The following is a 20,375-nucleotide window of genomic DNA, read 5'->3' as shown; positions in this document are numbered from 1 at the left end:
TGTGTGGCTGGGCATCGAGCTCTGCATGTCGGGGGATTGCGTGGCAGCGGGAGATCCCCGCATGGAAGTGTCCACTTTAGTGATGTGTGCGGCAACCGCTGCCACAGTGAGTGAGTGTCTTATGGGTCCGGAGCATCTTATGGTCCGAAAAATGCGGTATTTGTGATTATTTAGGTTGGAGTGAGTTCTGAGATGACCTCACAATGCATCATTGCTGAATATGCAAATCACCTCCAATGATCACTCCAGCCTAAATAATTTTCTATTGCTAGGACTACATTATTGTAACCAGTGTTCCTTTGTATATGCACTATTTGACTCAACTATTCACTTTTAGGCCCCATACACACTGGAGCATTTTGCCAGCAATCGGCAAAGCATTATGGCAATGTACTGTATTTCAATTAAACTATTCGAAATGCAGCGTTGCGATATGCAAAAATCACAAACAAGCATTTTCGGAGCGCTCACGATGTGATTCCTATCTTCCTGACAACCATAGAAAAAAAATTGAGACGCAAAATCGCAAATCAGGCAGGTTCATATTTGCAACTGCAGAATGCACAAAACGATTTTGCATTGCAATTTGTTGGTGATTGAACTTTGCAGTCGCTCCAAAAATGCTGATTTATATAATGCACAACCGCTGCAGTGAGAATGGTCCCATAGCGATAGATTGTACATATCATATTGCTGATATATATATATATATATACACACACACATCTCTATCTCTGTAGTTGTTAATACCATCCTACTCTTATTATAAATAGACTTATTAGTAGTAAAAAAAGCTGACCAAGGTATTGGCTGGGATTACACCTGAAATTAATCTATGCAAGAAAAGCTGAAATTGGATGACATAACCTGAGGCAGCTGAGGGTTCAGCAGAACCAGCAAAAGCAATTAAACTGAAAGTCTGTGCTAGCGACACCCGGGAGAGTAACAAAAACCGACAACGCTCTAAGCACCGGTAGCGAAATCCAGTGCTGCATAATATGTTGGCTCTTTATAAATACAATAATAATATCCGTTTCCCATCAGTTCCTACTCCACCAAAAGGATTAGGCCAATTTACACTTAAGGCGCTGCGTTGAGTTGCATTGAGTTGCGTTGCGTCCTATATTGGCATATGGGAAGCAACGCAACTAAACTCATTAAGTGTAAGTAGGGCCTAAATAATACAAAACCACACTTCCAAAAGAGATTGTAAACATTCCTTTGGGTGGAGAAAGTGTCAGGTTTTGTGTTGCATTCCAGTATCTTTCCCTGGTTCACTACTATCCAGAGATTTTTTTTGTTTTTGAGGAGCAAACATCCTAGAAGATCTTTGACAGATCGGCATGGAGATGGTATTTTACACTTGCACTTGTGCTTGTCTTTTAGCAATCCAGACTTGTAGTAATTAGTAGTAATTCACAGCTCAAGTTATCGCTCTGTCTAAAATATGATACTGGCGCTCCTGGTGTCTTTTTTCGTCTCAGTTTCCGGAACTCACGAGTTGGAGTTTATGGACCAGACAGACCATATGGACCAGACAGACCAATAGGGTTAAAAAGCAACTGCTGCTGCTGCTGCTGTCAGAATATTTCTTGCTTGCGACTCCTGGCCGTGAAAAGTGATGTCATTCGTTTAGGCTTCCCCTCATCAGAAGATTGCCGTGTTTATTTTTGTGCTTGTATTTATTGCATGTTTACATAGCCGAGTCAATATGTATTTCATGGTACGTAAACATGCACTGATTTATTTAATTGTACTTATCATACAGCAAGAGAAATTAAAACAAAAATTAGGAAAACAATTTGGTTTTGTAATTTGAAAAACAGGAAAGAGAAAAGTGAAGTTTGGAGGCTGCGTTGTCCTGCTGGCAGGGAATGAGATCAGAGCTTGCGGCAGCTGCAAGCAATCTTCTCTGAAGGCATCTTTTACATGGTCCACTTTTTCTTCCTCAACAGAATGCCTGAAACAGTGCGGTTAGTTCAGCTGTGCATTTTTTCCCTCTGGCACACCCGAGACTCTAGCCTCAAATGACCACAGGAAAATATAACTGAGGGCTCCCAACACATATACCTTGACTTGATAGCTATCTCTAGATTTAGAGGCAAATACTCCAGTGAAAAACAAATACAGGACATTGTGTTTCGGAGCGTAACTGGAGAAGGGGGTCAGGCGCAGCTGTCTGGGAAACAGATGAGATAGAGGGAGCAATATCACATTGGTTAATGCGATTAATCAAGATGTTCAGCGCTCTGCCTAAAGTGAACCTGAGGTGAGAGATATGGAGCCGGGGCATAACTACAGGGGAAAAGGGAAGCCCAGGGCTCCAGATAAAGTGGCCCATCCTACAAATCGGGTGTTTTTGTGGCTACACTTGTTATGGGTGTGAAGATTGATGTCCTCACTTGTTTTATGACACGGGCTGTGAATGTCACCAGGTGTAGGCAAGGGTAACTGTGTGAACATTGGACAGACCCATAAAATGTTTGCTGGATTTGTAGTTATGCCCCATTATGGACACAACCAAATTTATTTCCTTTTAAACAATACCAGTTGCCTGACAGCCACACTTCTTATTTGTTCCAAAAAACAAAAAAACAACAACAACCAACAACTAAAAAAAAAATACTTCTACACTCAGGCTAAAAGCTGAGCCTGGATCCAACCAGAATTGCAGTCAGTGGTCACAGAGCAGCAGTCCAGTGAGTAGCTACAGAACCACCTGAGGGCAGTTCAAGACCTGCCAGTGGTCACACTGTGTTCTAAATGGGCTCTGTTTAGTCAGTCAGATTATTTGCCAAAGATCTCAGTGCAGTCCAAGTCTTTTTTTTGCGGTCAAACATGCTTGAAAGGCTGGGATAATATATGGTGCTACTCTAGAAGCCAGAACAGATGATTAAAGGGGGGGGGGGGGGGAGGGGGACGATACTGAGAATTTGAATGCAAGGTAGAGGACACTATAATGCTGCCACACACGGGGCATTGGAAACTCAGTATGTATAGTAAGGGGACGGAAGAGTAATTAAGTAGCAAATAGTATTCTTAATATGGAGAGTAAATTCCAGTGGCCGCTGCACATAAAATCATAGCGGTGGTGCCTTTGTCAAATTTTTTTTTTGTCATCCAAGGTCTCTATTGAAAAATGACAGGATCCACAGTAGGTCGTATGCACATTACCCATCACTATGTATGTGCATCTGTGGATATTTATATTATCATAGATCACACAATACAGGAACACCAGTTTACCATATACCTAGAGATATGTGCAACTGGCAGACTGGTACTCGTTTTGGCTTGTTGTAAGTTGAGTCAGAACTTGGCTACAAAGGTCCATCACCAACTAGCTGCTCTCCCCCCCCCCCCCCAAAAAAAAACACAAACAGGACCCGATCCACTTCAGTAGTTCTCTTAAAGGGACTCCGAGCAGTGCAGAAACTATGGAAAGATGCACATCATTTTAAAGCTCTCTTTCTCCTCTTTCCAATGATATATAAACCGCCACCCTACGCCTTTTAGTTTTCGCTATTTTCGCGATTGAAATTGCCGCGGCCGCGATTTCGATCGCGAAAATAGAGAAAACTAAAAGGTGTAGGGCAACGATTTAGGTGTCGTCAGAAAGAGGAGAAAGAGAGCTTTAAAATGATATCCATCAAGCCATAGTTATATTGTATTACACAGGGCGACTTTTTGTCAAAGTCAGCAGCTGCATTCAGCAGAATGGAGCTGCTGACACTGGGGAAAGTGTCGTCCTGTGTAATACAATATAACTATGGCTTGATGGATATCATTTTAAAGCTCTCTTTCTCCTCTTTTTGACGACACCTAAATCGGTGCCCTACACCTTTTAGTTTTCTCTATTTTCGCGATCGAAATCGCGGTCGCGGCAATTTCAATCACGAAAATAGCGAAAACTAAAAGACGTAGGGTGGTGGTTTATATATCATTGGAAAGAGGAGAAAGAGAGATTTAAAATGATATGCATCTTTCCATAGTTTCTGCACTGCTCGGAGTCCCTTTAAGTTTTACAGTCTAACTAAAATGCCTTTTAAGCCACCAGCCAGCAAGAAAATACTCAAAATAATTAACAGGTCTGTGAAGTTGGAGCAATTTTTGGGTATCTGTAGTCAGAGTCTGTGGTTTCATAAACTAAGGAGTCGGCGTGTAAGTTGGATGATTTTTGTACCCACTCCACAGCCGTGATAATTATGACAGTATTTCTTCACCTACAGTTTGGTGCTTTTCAGTTGCAGAGTGAGGAAAAGTTATTTTAAGTAGAAGATGAAAAATTATCTCCTAGGAGAAAACGTAAGAGAAAAAGTGAAGTGATGGGCGTGTGCACGGCGCCAGCCCCAGGACCACCTAACGCCGATCGGCGTAAAGACCTTGGGGCATGGTTTGCAGGAGATCGCGCGCCTCTCCGCTTGGATGATGGCGCTCCGCTCCGCCTTCAGTCTCCCAGCGGCGATCGCTGATAGACGGCAAAAACGTTGTCTATTTAATTAATACAGTGATGCGATCTATGGCAGCGCTGCACTGGGGACCGCCGTGTGACACGGCTGTCCCCCTGGGCGACAGGGAAGCGATCTGCTGTCATAGGCCAAGCCAATGACAGCCGATCGCGCTGAATGGCTGGTGGGGGGACTACAAAAATACATAAGAAATAGTAAAATGTATTATGAAAATATAACTCTGTTGGTGGGGAGAAAGGGGGGGGGGGGAAATCACTTGTGTGCTGAGTTGTGCGGCCCTGCAGCAAGGCCTTAAAGCTGCAGATGCCCAATGTGTGAAAAATGGACTGGTCTTTAGGGGGGGTTTAAGCCCGTGGACCTCAAGAGGTTAAGACAGAAACTGTGGCTAAGATTGTTGATGTACAGTATAAACCTTATTTAAAAACACACATTAAAATAAATATTAGTTATAATGTTTCCTCACCACCGGGCATCACCGTCCCAACATCCTGCACTGTAAGCACAGAAAGCTTCTCTTCTGAGTCCACCCGGATGACCCCATACGTGAGTCCCTGCATGGAGAGTACCCCCCTGCCTGGAGGCTGGTTGCTGTCATCAGTCGGCCTGCAGGGAACAAAAACTGAAGTTTAATCTTATGTTTTCAAGAAGGCATAACAAAATGTTAGGCAGGCATTACATTTTATAAAAACTTGTTTCGAAACACTTTATTGCCCATAGAGTTATCCTACTCGCTTTTGTCCCAAAATAATGTCATCTGTGTAAAAATTAAAAGTCAGAGCTCAGAGTACAACATTGCTGCGAGTTGCCATTGCACAGGTGGTCAATATCATTTAGTTCATTGAAAAAGCTTCTTAGTAAGGAAAACACTCTACCTTTAGTTTAAAGTCACACTGGTTCCTGTATCAGAAGATATCAGCGCTATATAAATACACAATAATAATAGCTGAGCTAGCATGTCTGTATAGCGCAACATAGAATCTATGGTCAGCTGGATAGTGTATTGGTAAGGTTGTTGCCTTTGATGTGGGATTTGAGCCTTTGACCAGGGTTCAAATCCCAGCTGAAGCCAGTATGTAAAAGCAGTAAGGAGTCTTTGGGCAAGTAAATTGAAACACAATCTATTAACCTTTTCAATAATGTTCAACTTTTTATAAAATAATTTTTCGTCCTTAGAAGTTTATTTGGTGTTACTAATCTGTTGGAGTAGAGGGTAAATCTTGACTACATTTTAAATATTAGAAAGATATTTTAGATATTAGGTAACTAAATAAACAGATGGCTAATTAGTTACTTAGCTATAGCTACATGTGAGAAGCAACAACATGGCTCTGGAGTGTGTGAGCCACGTTACAAATCAGCTGTGGCAGAGAAAGACAGAAGGCTGCTAGCAGTTAGTAAAGAGAAGGCAACAGCTATCGGTGGCATCAGCGTCAGGAATAGTTGATTTAATGATGCAGATCAGCTGTGTAGAGGAAAAGAATCAGTGTTTGGAGCTATTTTTTTTAACACATGCACTATGGAGAAATGTATGTTGTCCATATTAAATAACTGATGGTGGGGATAATGGAACAGCATCATTTTTGCCATAGTGCCCCTTTAACTTCAGTCAGTTGCATATAAACTGCTCTTGTTAATAGTACATACATTCTAGAAAGACACTGAGCTTTCAGAAGAGGCAATTTATCCAGAAAAAAAAACAGTTACTAATGATTTATGAGTAATGCACCATCATACTGCCATAAAGCCAGCATCCAGTAATTCATTACAAGAACTCACTGCGTGCATTTCCTTTGCATTCACTAATGATTTACAAATAGGCTACGTTCCCATCGTATCGGAGCAGCAATTACCACGAAGCAGCAAATCACGCTCCGTAAAGCATATTAAAAGCCTTTCCTATTTTCCTGATGTCATTTTCCGAGGTGTAAAAATAACTTGGTGGTATATTGTTGCTGTGCAGAGGGAGGCGAAGCAATGCATGGCTTGTGTAGGTGTCCCAGCATTCACTGCAGCTAAGAATATCCATTTTAAAAAAATGATGATCAGTTTACATTCAGTGTATTGATTTTCTTTCCCACTCTGCCTTTATTTTTGTTAACAAGGCTTTCCTATTCAGCACCATCGGCATCTATGAGCTGCTATCAACAGGCAACGCTTTGTCAAGCTGTTAAAGACAACCAACAGCGGTTGCTGATAAAAAAAAATAAAGTTTTTGTTTTATAAAATGCTGCTCGCTTTATTGCCATGCTGGTCCCTCTTCCAAACTTTCCCATTCTGCCATTCTGATATAAATAAAGTACGCTTTTACACAATGTATTTATTCCTGTCACTGACTGACCCTCGAAGGAGCTCACAATCTAATCACCATAAATGCGTACGATGGAGGTGCACAATGCATACAGAAATAGCAATTCTATTGACGACCAATTTAAAAAAAAAAGAGGAAATTGGTTACCTCTCCAGAAGATAAGAACACCAGTTCAACTGAACTGGTGTACTTCTGGAGAGGTAAGCAATTACCACTCTTTTTTATATAGGTCGTCAATAGAAACACTATTTCTGTATGCATTGGGCGCCTCTATCCTATCCATTTATCCAGTCAGACCTCCAGTCATCACACCGCACTCCCAGGAAGTGAGGGCTCGTTTCCACTGTTGCGGTGCGGAATCGCCTGGATTCCACCGCGGACGAAATCGCATGCGGATGCGTTTCCGCATGCGGATTTCCCCGCGATTTCGCATGGCAAGGAGCCAGGCGAATTTAACCATGTCACTGCCTGTGCAAAGTTCCATTGCATTTCATGCGAAATCGCAAGCGAAATTGCGGGGAAATCCGCATGACAAAGCCGCATGCGATTTCCCTATTAAAAGCATTGCGGGCGATTCGCCCGCATTCCTGCCGCACGCGAAATCTGACTGCTCTGCAGATTTCCCCCGCATGCCAAAACGCACCCGCACGACGCACAAGTGGAAACAATCCCATCCACTTGTATTGCCTATGAAAATCCACATGCGGTGCCTGCATGCGGATTCGCTATAGTGGAAACGAGCCCTGAGAGAAATGCAAGGAACTCTGGAAATCAGGCTGCAGAGCAATGAAGAGTGACTGCGGAACAGTGAAGAGGAAAGGAGCCTAAACCCCTGTGCTGGACAGAGGGAGCGATCTTGACAATACTGTGCAAGTCTGTGTAGTTGTCGTCAGATGGTGCTGCTTGATACATTTAAAGTTTTACTTTTGGTTCATACGGCAGCCGCCATTTTTTTCCTACTTGCACACACTTGGCACTGGCAAATTGCTTAACTGTTCTCACCAGCTGTGTCCTGCTTGTGTAGGTCCCACAGACTAGTGCAGAGCCTCCTCTGACAGTTACATCACCATGGAGCACCTCAGCTCCCGCTCCAACCGCCTGCGTTCTGATTCTCTCACCTTGGCAGAGCTTCAGCCATCATACACACTCTTCCCACCCGCCACTGCCTGGCAGTGCAGCCGTCTATAGCGGCATCACAGCACTAGGACTAGGTGGAAAATATACCAGAGCAGCGGCCTGCCAGTACAGCTCTGAGTGAGGCCATCGTCTGCACACCTAGTGGAGGAGGACTTCTGCCAAGACATGGTCTCCGGTCCAAGTGGGACAAAGCCTTTCTGCTGGCCTCCCCATATGGGACAGTCAGCCACAGATCCAGGTGAGAATATTCCTCGGCCGGCTGGCCATTTTTATTGAATGACAACCTGAGTGCGCTCTCCCCCCACCCCTTGTTTTTTCACCCATCCCTACAGCTGACTGCAGAACAGGAGAGCATAGCAAAGAAATGAACAGCGCTACTTAAAACAGATGAGTGCTTACCTGCAAAAGAGTGCAAGCCCCACTTATGGGATAAAATACACACTGAGCATACACATGACCTGTCTACCACTTGGAGGATGTTAGTTTCCTATAACAGCTTGCATGCAACTTGTTAAGTACTTGTCCCTCCCACTGTCGAAGAAGTCTTTCCTCCATGGGAGGGGACCTAACACTAACTAAATCCTACCTATGCATATGCATAGCCTGGGCGCCCTACCAAGTAAAATTGAGAATTGCGCAAAAAAGTGGGATCAGCGCATCACCAGACCAGGCCGCCTCTGAATGGCCTCTGCCCAGAGATGCGCTGAGCCCCCTCAGAAACTACAAACGCACCTTGAACTCAAACAGAGGCTCTGCATATACACCAAAGGCAAAACTGTTAAGTGGGAGCAGCTGACCAGAAATAAATTAAAACATAGCAAAGAAATGAACAGCGCTACTTAAAAACAAACAGATGAGTGCTTACCTGCAAAAGAGTGCAAGCCCCACTTATGGGATAAAATACACACTGAGCATACACATGACCTGTCTACCACTTGGAGGATGTTAGTTTCCTGCAGAACAGGAGAGATGATATACTTTTGAATCCTCGTATCTTTATCCTGAGTCCTGCCGCCCTTCTACTGATTCTACCCAAGGCCCTGGCCTTTATGCCTTCCCAGAAATCTGGTCTTGACTGCATGAAATCTGACAACTGTGTGACTCATGCTATAATTTGCCATAGACAGGGGGCTTATCTGCTCGATCATGCAATTTCAAATCTGTGTAAATGAAACATACGTAGCATCCCCCCCTCCCCCGTGCTGTTTTCCTCCCATATTTGTACAGCTCTATTATGTGCTGCAGTACACTGCAATGTATACAAACACATCTGTCTCACAGAAGCTTACAATCTAACATCCTCCCTATTGTCACAAAAGATGCTCACAGTGGGGTCAGTTTTGGTCAGACACCAATTAACCTAGCAGCACATTTCTGGTTATCAGCGTAGAACAGAGTGGAGCGAATCCGTGAGGCATGACAGTTATATGTCTTTGCTTTCTGAGGGATGTCAATAGAAGCGCAGCTTATCTGACTGCGAGCTTGGCGGCTTCCTGGAGTCACATGATTGTGCGCCCCACAGCCCGCTTCACTTTTGTTACAGCAGAATTCCAGGTCAACGCATTAAAAAGAACACCTTTAGTTCAGCTATGTATTCATGCAAAAGTAAGTTACTGTACATATGAAGACTGACAGTATAATTGCCTTAAAACAGTAGTACAGGGTTACATTATTGAAAGCATTTTGCAGGTTTATACTCGTAGCAAGAAATACATTTCCTTTGTTAAAAAAAATAATTATTATTTCAATATTAGAAACAAAAATTGTTTTCAGCACCAATTCACAGATCATCTCCTCAGTTAATACTGGTAGTGTGCTCACTGTGCCCAAATCCCTGCCCCCCCCCCTCCCTTATTTGTGAGGGACCATCCACTGGTCCCCTTTGTTCCCATGTTTAATAGTGGGGAGCAGCTGGGAGTACCGGATTGTTCTGACTCTTCCACCCTGCACCTCTCTACATTATTAAGAGGACAGGTAAGTAATCCTTGGGGTGGGATGGGCAGATCATGAGTCATCAGCCATGAGGGGAAATCAGCAGGGGACAGAGTTGTGACGGCTCACCTATACTTCCACAGCAGTGACAAAAAGAATATGTGGGTGGAGCTAAAGAAAAAAATAGTTTTATTCAGGTAAGTAATCATTTAATTTTTTTTTTATATAAACATTGTCCCTACTCTGTCACATTACTATAGATTTCACAGCACCGAGGTACTGACATCACACTGTGGGAGCCTTGTTGCATTGTGGGAAATAACAGCTGTTTCCAACTGCCAAAAAAGCAAGCAGCATCTCCTTCCAGTGACACCACCTGCCAGCAGTAAAAATGTCATCATGTGATAAATGTCAGAATGAAAATCAGGGAGAGGAAAGATTTTACAATGAGCAAACACTGACTAAATCATTTATAAAGCACTATTGTAAAAATAAAGCACTTGTTTATACGTTATTTTCAATTGAGTTCCTCTTTAAAGCTTAGAGCCAACCATTCTGCCTGCTGAAGACACGCCTAGAGAGCAATATCTAGTAAGGAGGTGTGGCTTCAGCTGGCAGAGCAGTCAAACCCATTCTCCTGCTAAGTGGACTGGATCACTGCAGTCCCAGCATCACCTAAAGCAGGGGCATTAAAACTTTTAGGCCAAGGGCCATATCACCATCCTTGAGGGTTCTAGGGGGCTGAACTAGCAAAATTAAACACAATTTTTGCAGATTGTCCTTAGGTACACTATGCATTTTATCAAATAAAAAATTTCCACAGGAAATAACCCATATACTGTGTGCAGTTAGCACAGTGGCAGCTGCTAATCAGTGACAGTTACTGCGGATGGCCCCTGCATGGGGCGCCCCCAGCTACAGCCTGGGGGCCACATGGAATTAACTGTAGAAAACTTTAAGGGCCACCAGAAATGTCTTGGCAGGCCCATTTGGCCCCCAGGCTGGACTTTGGCCACGCCTGACCTAAAGGAATAGAAAGTTGAAAATAAACTACTGAGATAAGCAATTGTATCCATGCTCCTAAAAATGACTTTTTGGGATATCTCAGGGTTTTATTTTATGTTTAAATCTACGTTTTATGTTTTTGTTGTTGCATTATTTTACATTTGCAGAGACAATGAATTTGTTTAACAAAAAATAGATGTGGGTGTAGTTTTACTATTTGGCCACAAGATGGCCAGTCAAAAAGTCCTGGAAGCGTACGATCAGGCTTCCCGGGCGCATTAGGAAGACGGGAAACTTTTTATGAATCACAAAAATAGCAGCCTCTGTTAAGAGGCTGTCAGTTTTTCTCAACGTCAATGGACGTTAAGGTAAGTGCCTGTTTTTAAATATTGGGAGGTGGGTGTGGACGGCTCTTCCCGATGCTGGCCCTGCTTGGGGGGGAAGCCTCCCCGTGGCGCTCCTGGATAGTGCTAATGTAGCATGAACTAATTCCCGCAGGGCAACCGCTTTGCGGTATTGGTTTTTGACCCTGCATTATTTGGCATGCGAAAGCAAATGCATATTTGCATGAGCAATGCTTCATGATAAGCCAATTAGGCCAAATTTGCAAAGCCAGATTTTGTTAGGGTTAAACTTGATGTTTGATGCACGCATAAATTTCTTGTGGTAAGAATCAGTCCTGACTCAGAAAGGAAGTGACTACAGTGTGACCCTCACTGATAAAAAAATTCAAACTATAAAACACTTTCCTAGCAGAAAATGGCTTCTGAGAGCAGGAAAGAGATAAAAATAGTTCATAGATTTTAGCTCTGGCATACTTCAATGAATGTGTTATTGAGCAAAAACAATAAAACAGTTCAAACTTAAAAAGTAGCTTTAACCACTTAAGGACCACAGTCTTTTCGTCCCTTAAGGACCAGAGCCTTTTTTTCCATTCAGACCACTGCAGCTTTAACGGTTTATTGCTCGGTCATACAACCTACTATCTAAAAATGAATTTTACCTCCTTTTCTTGTCACTAATACAGCTTTCTTTTGGTGCTATTTGATTGCTGCCGTGAGTTTTAGTTTTTATTATATTCATCAAAAAAAGACATGAATTTTGTCAAAAAAATGATTTTTTTTTACTTTATTTTCAAATAAAGTAAAATTTCTATATACATTTTTGTCCATGTTCTGCTACATGTATTTGATTAAAAAAAAAACATTCAGTGTATATTTATTGGTTGGGTAAAAGTTATAGCGTTTACAAACTATGGTGCCAAAAGTGAATTTTCCCATTTTGAAGCATCTCTGACTTTTCTGAGCACCTGTCAGGTTTCATGAGGTGCTAAAATTCCAAGATAGTATAAATACCCCCCAAATGACCCCATTTTGGAAAGAAGACATCCCAAAGTATTCACTGAGAGGCATGGTGAGTTCATAGAAGATTTTATTTTTAGTCACAAGTTAGCAGAAAATGACACTGAGTATAAAAAAAAAAAAAAAGGTTCCATTTCTGCTAACTTGTGACCAAAAAAAAAAAAAAAATGAAATCTGCCACGGACTCACCATGCCCCTCTCTGAATACCTTAAAGTGTCTACTTTCCAAAATGGGGTCATTTGTGGGGTGTGTTTACTGTCCTGGCATTTTGGGGGGTGCTAAATTGTAAGCACCCCTGTAAAGCCTAAAGGTGCTCATTGGACTTTGGGCCCCTTAGCGCAGTTAGGCTGCAAAAAAGTGCCACACGTGGTATCGCCGTACTCATGAGAAGTAGTATAATGTGTTTTAGGGTGTATTTTTACACATACCCATGCTGGGTGGGAGAAATATCTCTGTAAATGACAATGTTTTGATTTTTTTTTACACACAATTGTCCATTTACAGAGAGATTTTTCCTACCCAGCATGGGTATGTGTAAAAATACACCCCAAAACACATTATACTACTTCTCCTGAGTACAGCGATACCACATGTGTGGCACTTTTTTGCACCCTAACTGCGCTAAGGGGCCCAAAGTCCAATGAGCACCTTTAGGACTTCACAGGTCATTTTGAGACATTTGGTTTCAAGACTACTCCTCACAGTTTTGGGCCCCTAAAATGCCAGGGCAGTTTAGGAACCCCACAAGTTACCCCATTTTAGAAAGACAACACCACAAGGTATTCTGTTAGGAGTATGGTGAGTTCACAGAAGATTTTTTTTTGTCACAAGTTAGCGGAAATTGACACCTTGTGAAAAAAAAAAACAATAAAAATCAATTTCCGCTAACTCACGACAAAAAATAAAATCTTCTATGAACTCGTCATACACCTAACGGAATACCTTGGGGTGTCTTCTTTCTGAAATGGGGTCACTTGTGGGGTTCCTATACTGCCCTGGCATTTTAGGGGCCCTAAACCGTGAGGAGTAGTCTTGAAACCAAATGTCTCAAAATGACCTGTGAAATCCTAAAGGTACTCATTGGACTTTGGGCCCCTTAGTGCAGTTAGGGTGCAAAAAAGCGCCACACATGTGGTACCGTCGTACTCAGGAGAAGTAGTATAATGTGTTTTGTGGTGTATTTTTACATATACCCATGCTGAGTGGGAGAAATATCTCTGTAAATGACAATTTTTTGATTTTTTTTTACACACAATTGTCCATTTACAGAGATATTTCTCCCACCCAGCATGGGTATGTGTAAAAATACACCCCAAAACACATTATACTACTTATTCTGAGTACGGCGATACCACATGTGACACTTTTTTGCAGTCTAGGTGCGCTAAGGGGCCCAAGGTCCTATTCACAGGACATTTTGATGCATTTGGTTACTAGACTACTCCTCACGGTTTAGGGCCCCTAATGCCAGGGCAGTATAGGAACCCCACAAGTGACCTCATTTTAGAAAGAAGACACCCCAAGGTATTCTGTTAGGAGTATGGTGAGTTCATAGAAGATTTTTTTTTTTTGTAACAAGTTAGCGGAAATTAACACTTTGTGAAAAAAAAACAATAAAAATCAATTTCCGCTAACTTGTGACACGGAATAAAATCGTCTATGAACTCGTCATACACCTAACGGAATACCTTGGGGTGTCTTTTTCCTAAAATGGGGTCATTTGTGGGGTTCCTGTACTGCCCTGGCATTTTAGAGGCCCACAACCGTGAGTAGTCTGGAAACCAAATGCCTCAAAATGACTGTTCAGGGGTATAAGCATCTGGAAATTTTGATGACAGGTGGTCTATGAGGGGGCGAATTTTGAGGAACCGGTCATAAGCAGGGTGGCCTCTTAGATGACAGGTTGTATTGGCACTGAAGTGCAGGAAGCGCATGATGTTCTCAAATCGTGACCTGGACATGGCAGCAGAGAACATGGGCATGTTATATATTGGCTGCATAGACTAATAAGACCACAATACATTCTTTTTCACTAGACCCATGTTAAGGAGAAAGCCCCCAAAAATGTTACGTTCGGAAACTTGAAGTGGTTTCCAGCGAAAAGGCTGGGCATGGTAGCTTCTTGGATTGGTGGTTGCGTATTGTGTGGCATAACTGTTGGTCTCAGCCACAATTAAGTCGTAGAGACCAGCAGTGATCAGGAAAAAAAATTCTGTCACTGCGGTGGGGCGAAAGAGGGTTTGGCTGGGTGATCAGAAGCCCGCAGGGGGCAGATTAGGGCCTGATCTGATGGATAGGAGTGCTAGGAGGGTGACAGGAGGTAATCGATGGTTGTCTCAGGGGGTGATTAGAGGGGAAAATAGATGGAATCAATGCACTGGGGAGGTGATCGGAAGGGGGTCTGAGGGGGATCTGAGGGTTTGGCCGAGTGATCAGGAGCCCACATGGGCAAATTAGGGCCTGATCTGATGGGTAGGTGTGCTAGGGGGTGACAGGTGGTGACAGGTGATTGATGGGTGTCTCAAGGTGTGATTAGAGCGGGGAATAGATGCAAGCAATGCACTGGCGAGGTGATCAGGGCTGGGGTCTGAGGGCATTCTGAGTGTGTGGGCGGGTGATTGGGTGCCCAAGGGGCAGATTAGGGTCTAATCTGATGTGTAGCAGTGACAGGTGGTGACAGGGGGTGATTGATGGGTGATTAGATGGCAGAACAGATGTAAACAATGCACTTTGGAGGTGATCTGAGGGTGGGTCTGCGGGCGATCTGATGGTGTGGGTGGGTGATCAGATGCCCGTAAGAGGCAGGTTAGGGTCTGATCTGATGGGTGGCAGTGACAGGTGGTGACGGGGTGATTGACAGGTAATTACGGGGGAGAATAGATGTATACAGTACACAGGGGAGGCAGGTCTGGGGGGTCTGTGGTCATTCTGAGGGTGTGGGCGGGTGATTGGGTGCCCTAGGGGTCTGATCTGATGGGTAGCAGTGACAGGTGGTGACAGGGGGTGATTGATGGGTGATCAGTGGGTGATTAGATGGCAGAACAGATGTAAACAATGCACTTTGGAGGTGATCTGAGGGTGGGTCTGCGGGCGATATGATGGTGTGGGTGGGTGATCAGATGCCCGTAAGAGGCAGGTTAGGGTCTGATCTGATAGGCGGCAGTGACAGGTGGTGATTGACGGGTGATTGACAGGTGATTACAGGGGAGGATAGATGTATACAGTACACAGGGGGGGGGGGTGTTTGGGGGGGGGGGGTCTGGGGAGGACCTGAGAGTGTGGGGGGTGATTAGGAGCCTCCAAGGGGCAGTTTAGGACCTTACCAAAAAAATAGCGTTGACAGATAGTGATTGATGGGTGATTAGGGGGGTGATTGGGTGCAAACAGGGGTCTGAGGGGTGGTCGGGGGGGGGGGGGTCTGAGGGGTGCTGTGGGCGATCAGAGGGAAGGGGGGCAGATCAGTGTGCTTATCTGAGTGGCTGCAGCCTGCCCTGCTGGTCTCTCGATCACTGGGACCACCAGGGCAGGAGGCAGCCTGTATAATACACTTTGTATCCATTACAAAGTGTATTATACACTTCCATGGCGGCGATCGGGCAGCTAGTAACCCGTCGGCGCTTCCGAACGGCCGGCGAGTTACTGCGCAAGGGGGGGGCAGAGCCTGTCGCCAGCGGCTGATTGCGTCACGCATAACGCGATCGCTGCATAACCACGCCCGCCGCCGATGGGCGTATTGCGGTCGTTTGGGCCCAGCCCTTGCCACCGCCCATTGGCTGTGGGCCGTCGGCAAGTGGTTAAACATAAAACAAAACTGTGGAATACCTTAAAAAGTCATTTTTAGGAGGAAGAAGATCGATTCAATTTTTTATTTTATTAGTTTATTTTCGCTTCGGGTGTCCTTTAAGTGGCTGATATTACAGGTTAACAGTGTGCTGACCAGGAAGCTGTTATGGGGTAACAGCCATTTTCACAATGGAGGATTGTAGTATTCCATCGATCACAATGGACAAACAGAATGCAGGAGAGGTTAGAGAGATTGAGGAGTAGACTATCTGGGAGGTAAGTATGACGTGTATATGTTTATTTTTACTTTTATATTTCAGTTAAGGTTTGCTTTAAGTCCAAATGCCTAATGCCTGTGTTGTTAGTGTGTCCAATTAGGACACAATAAATGCATTCAAAATACCTGAAATAATCACATTCAAATGCTGCATGCGCTTTCCCAGGCCTTAGTCAATTGACCTTTCCTATTCAGTAACCTCAGGACTAACTCTAGTCAATAGTTCCGACAATGGACCCCTCATTAGCCATGCTGCCTCACCGTCAATGTCCTGTCAATCTGCAAATGAACTGAACCCAGTGAATTAGCATAGGGTAAAAGCGCATTGTCATTTGCCAGCCTTGCTCAGGGTCTCCACAGAAGTACTGCCTATGCTGCATACCCTACAGATTCAGTGAAGCAGCCAGCTCAGCCAGACAGAAATGTCACAGCGATTTTCAAGGATGAGCTGAGACACCACTCCATCCGGCTTCACTGCAAGACGCAAATAGAAAGATAATGCAATTCAGTCTGGGTTATGAATGACAATTACATGCAAAGCATATCAGGTTGCTTAAATAGCCCAGGCAAATGTAGCAGGAAAAGGCATTCAGTGTCTCCTGAGGTTGTGCCGTGTAATTTCTAACCACTGCGCCAGGCGATCCCATCCTGGGCTGTAATGATTTGCATTCTCCTTACAGGTCATGTGACTTGAGTTCCTTTAATGAAGCAATGCGATCTCTCACAGAAGCCTTTCTAGAAAAACCTGCAGTGATAAATCTCAATTAAAGGTTAAGGCAAGAGCCGGCTCTGAAATGGCACAGAGTTCTCAGAGTGAAAGTCTTCCGGCGTTAGCGGGAAAAAAAAAAGACAATGCGAAGAGGAAATGTGATAGACAGCCACAAGCAATGACATCTGTGCCGACAAAGAGATGTTGGAGAGCAGAAACGCACTCAAATACTGCCATCACAGACACAACATTATCAAGCCAGAGTGCTGCCATATTGCTTGTACAAAAACAACAACAACGTGAGGCTGGCACGCCAGGCAGGAATTCAAAGGCATAGATAGTTATTTGCTAGCGAGGGGCAAAAATGTCACATAATCGAAATTTGCAATTATGATGCAGAATTTTAATACAAAATTTTGGGTAAAATCTTAATTCATTTTTAAAAAGACCTTGGTTTTTTTTTTTTTTTTTTTTTAAACTATATTTTTTCTGAGTTTATAAAACGTTTTTTCCATTGCATTTTTAACATCGATTTTCTCAAAAAACAATTAAAGGGAAAAGTGGCGCCCTGGTGTTTATAAAATGTATTAAAATCAGATGAAAAAAAGATAAGGGGTGAGGTGGCTTACCTCAATAAGGTATGCCATCGGCTTTGTTCTAATTTGCACTGTGATTGGCCTGATGAAGCGGGCTCAGACCCACAAAACGCGTTGCCAGTGCTAAAGAAATGTCTATTGTTCACACAAGAATTTCCTAATTGAATAAGCCACCTCATCCCTTTTCTTTTTTCTTCTGATTTTAGTTGATTTTATAAACACCAGGGCACCTCTTTTCCCTTTAATTGTGCTACATATACTCCCCCCCCCCCCCCCCCCTTCCCCAATGGCCCATGTTGTGGGGGTTTAGACAAAACTCCTGTGGTTTCACCACAGAATGTTATTGTCCTTTTTACCAAGGAGAGCGACCATATCGAGGTCTGGCTGGACCACCCTGAAGTCGGGTTCATTGTCTCCACCTGCTTCCTGTGGCTGGTTGCCCCGATCAACCCGCCTTTGTGAGTAGTAATTTCACATCTGATTATTTCAACTTCTTTTTGTCTTGACCTACTGCACCACTGAGCTCCCGTTTTTTGTTTCCTGTGTTTTTGCTTTGGGGTGCTGTGACACCCCCTCCACATTGTGTTCTCAAAAACAAGGTATTTTTGATAAATTATTTTCCTTGTTCCCACTATTTCCCTTAACATACGTATAACACTAAGGGCTGAGACACATCAGAAAAACTCCCCAAACGCTAGAGGTTTCAAAAGCTCTTCCCAGTGTAATGCTATGGGTTTTTTTTTACAAAACCTCATTGCTCCAGTGTGCACAGACACATAGGATAACATTAGCAGCAGGTTTCAAAAACTCAAAACGCTCAGAAAAACTCCTCTGGTGTGCACCAGGCCTTAATCAGTTAAATGTTCAAATCATAATTACATATGGCCGTAACTGTGAAAATGTATGTAAAATTTTGTGTAACCATAATTAGCAGATTATGATCATCATTATTAACTGCCACTCTGTCATCAATTTAAAGTGGCATAAAACTACACATTAACCGAAAAAATAAAAACAAGGAATCCAATAAGAAATTACTTATTTAGCTTATCTATCCTGTTTTTATTAGTGTTCACTGTCCAAAAGAAAAGAAGGTTTCTGTTGGTTTCCATCTTTACAGTTTCTCTGTGATGCCAAAAGTGACAACAATTCTGTCCCTCCTTTTTTTCAGTCCAGCTAAGTGTTATTTTTCCCTCCCTACTGTCACAGCTTAGTATCCCTCCCACAGAAAGCAACACCTCCTAGACAATGGGCTTACATCTTTAAAGTGAGGTGGATTCAATTATATTCTGGTCACAGTGATCTTATCCAAAATAGGAAGCTGTTTGCATGCTGAGATATGTTTGCTACTGTAGCTAATACAAACAAAAACTTCCCACAATCCCGCAGGCACTGAACAGTTCCTGCAGTTAGGCTAAGGCATCCAGACTATGTAAAAAGAAAAAAACAATTGGTGGTGGGGGGGGGCATATTGAAACATTTTAGAAAAAGGGGTTTACATATATTTTTGAGGCACAAGCTACTTTTTGGGGCAATTTTTTATATTTTTTTGAATGTTACAATCCCCTTTAGTACCCATCTTCGGGAACATACGTTAAAATACTATTTAGATTTGGCTCCATATCCAATTTCCGATTCCCCTTCCAACTCTTTTCGCAAAGTACCACAATTCTTTTTCATCCACTAAAGTGCATATTGCTGCTATGTTCAACAGTAACATTAAGGGCCCATTTTCACTAAGTATGAATTTGTCATGCAATTTTTTGTCATTTCCACTGAATGTGAATTCTGACGTGCATAGTAATGCAAAAAAATTGCAGTAGCGTCAGAATCGCACCAGAAACGAGCATGCAGCTAAACTTGATCTGCTGCATGCTTGTTCAGAGTCTATGGCTAAAAGTGTTAGAAGCAAAGGATCAGCAGGTCATCCAGGCAACTGGTATTGCTTAAAAGAAATTAAATATGACAGCCTCCATATCCCTCTCACTACCGTTGTACTTTGAAGCATGCTTAGCAAGTGAAGCCAGCACACTCCAGATGCAAATTAAGAGTGTTTTATTCATTGCCTATAGCAAACCAGCCAAGTAGTAATGGCTGATATCTTTCAAAATATACAGAGCTCTTACTCATACTCTAAAGTGGATCACATACTGAATATAGCAGAATACTTACTCTAACTCCCTGATCAAATGATCCTTTAGGGCTGGAACCCACAAGAGCGTTTTTTTTTTAGCATTTTGGCAGCGCTGCGATACGCTAGCGTTTTGCCAAAACACTCAGCTGATGTTAATGGATGGGGCAACTTCCACAGGAGCGTTTGCGTTTCCCAGAAACGCAAACGCAGGACCTGCAGCATTTTGGGAGCGTTAGCGCTTCAATGTAAAGTATTGAAACGCTAGCAGAAACGCTCAGCAAAACCTAAACTGAGCAGTTTTGCTAGCATTTTGCGGTTCAGCACACTAACAAAATTAAAAATAATTCACAGGACCAATCAGGATAAAAACGCGAAACGCAAAACGCTACACAACCGTTGAGCAAAAAAATACACTGTTGCAAAACGCGACCGAAAACGCGCATGAGTCCGCATGCAAACCGCTCAGACAAAACGCTAGCGGTTGCGTTTTGCGTTTGCGGATTTCAGTGTGTTCCAGGCCTACGGCCTCGTTCACATTACACGCGTTGCCGTCCGTATTTCGGCAACGCATGCGGGAGGCAGACACGAACGAACATCAAAAGTGCATAGACTGCACTGTCTCATGTTCACACTGCATGTGTACCATACCAGTGTGCTGCGCGA

General features: G+C 43.3%; 1 protein-coding gene across 8 annotated transcripts in view; it reads right to left on the bottom strand.

The window, feature by feature from the left end:
* The window catches only part of DIP2C (disco interacting protein 2 homolog C), a 635,214-nt gene that overhangs the window by 149,242 nt on the left and 465,597 nt on the right, over positions 1 to 20,375 (bottom strand). For all 8 annotated transcript variants that reach the window (XM_068235828.1, XM_068235830.1, XM_068235833.1 and 5 more), the window contains one exon: positions 4,933 to 5,072. In XM_068235828.1, the coding sequence (XP_068091929.1) occupies positions 4,933 to 5,072 (140 nt within the window). The remainder of the gene's footprint in view (positions 1 to 4,932; positions 5,073 to 20,375) is intronic.

The sequence above is a fragment of the Hyperolius riggenbachi genome, chromosome 5, assembly GCF_040937935.1.
Source record: "Hyperolius riggenbachi isolate aHypRig1 chromosome 5, aHypRig1.pri, whole genome shotgun sequence".
In the NCBI taxonomy this organism is placed as follows: domain Eukaryota; kingdom Metazoa; phylum Chordata; class Amphibia; order Anura; family Hyperoliidae; genus Hyperolius; species Hyperolius riggenbachi.
Note: the sequence above shows the minus strand (reverse complement) of the source record. Positions and strands in the feature narration are given on the sequence as shown.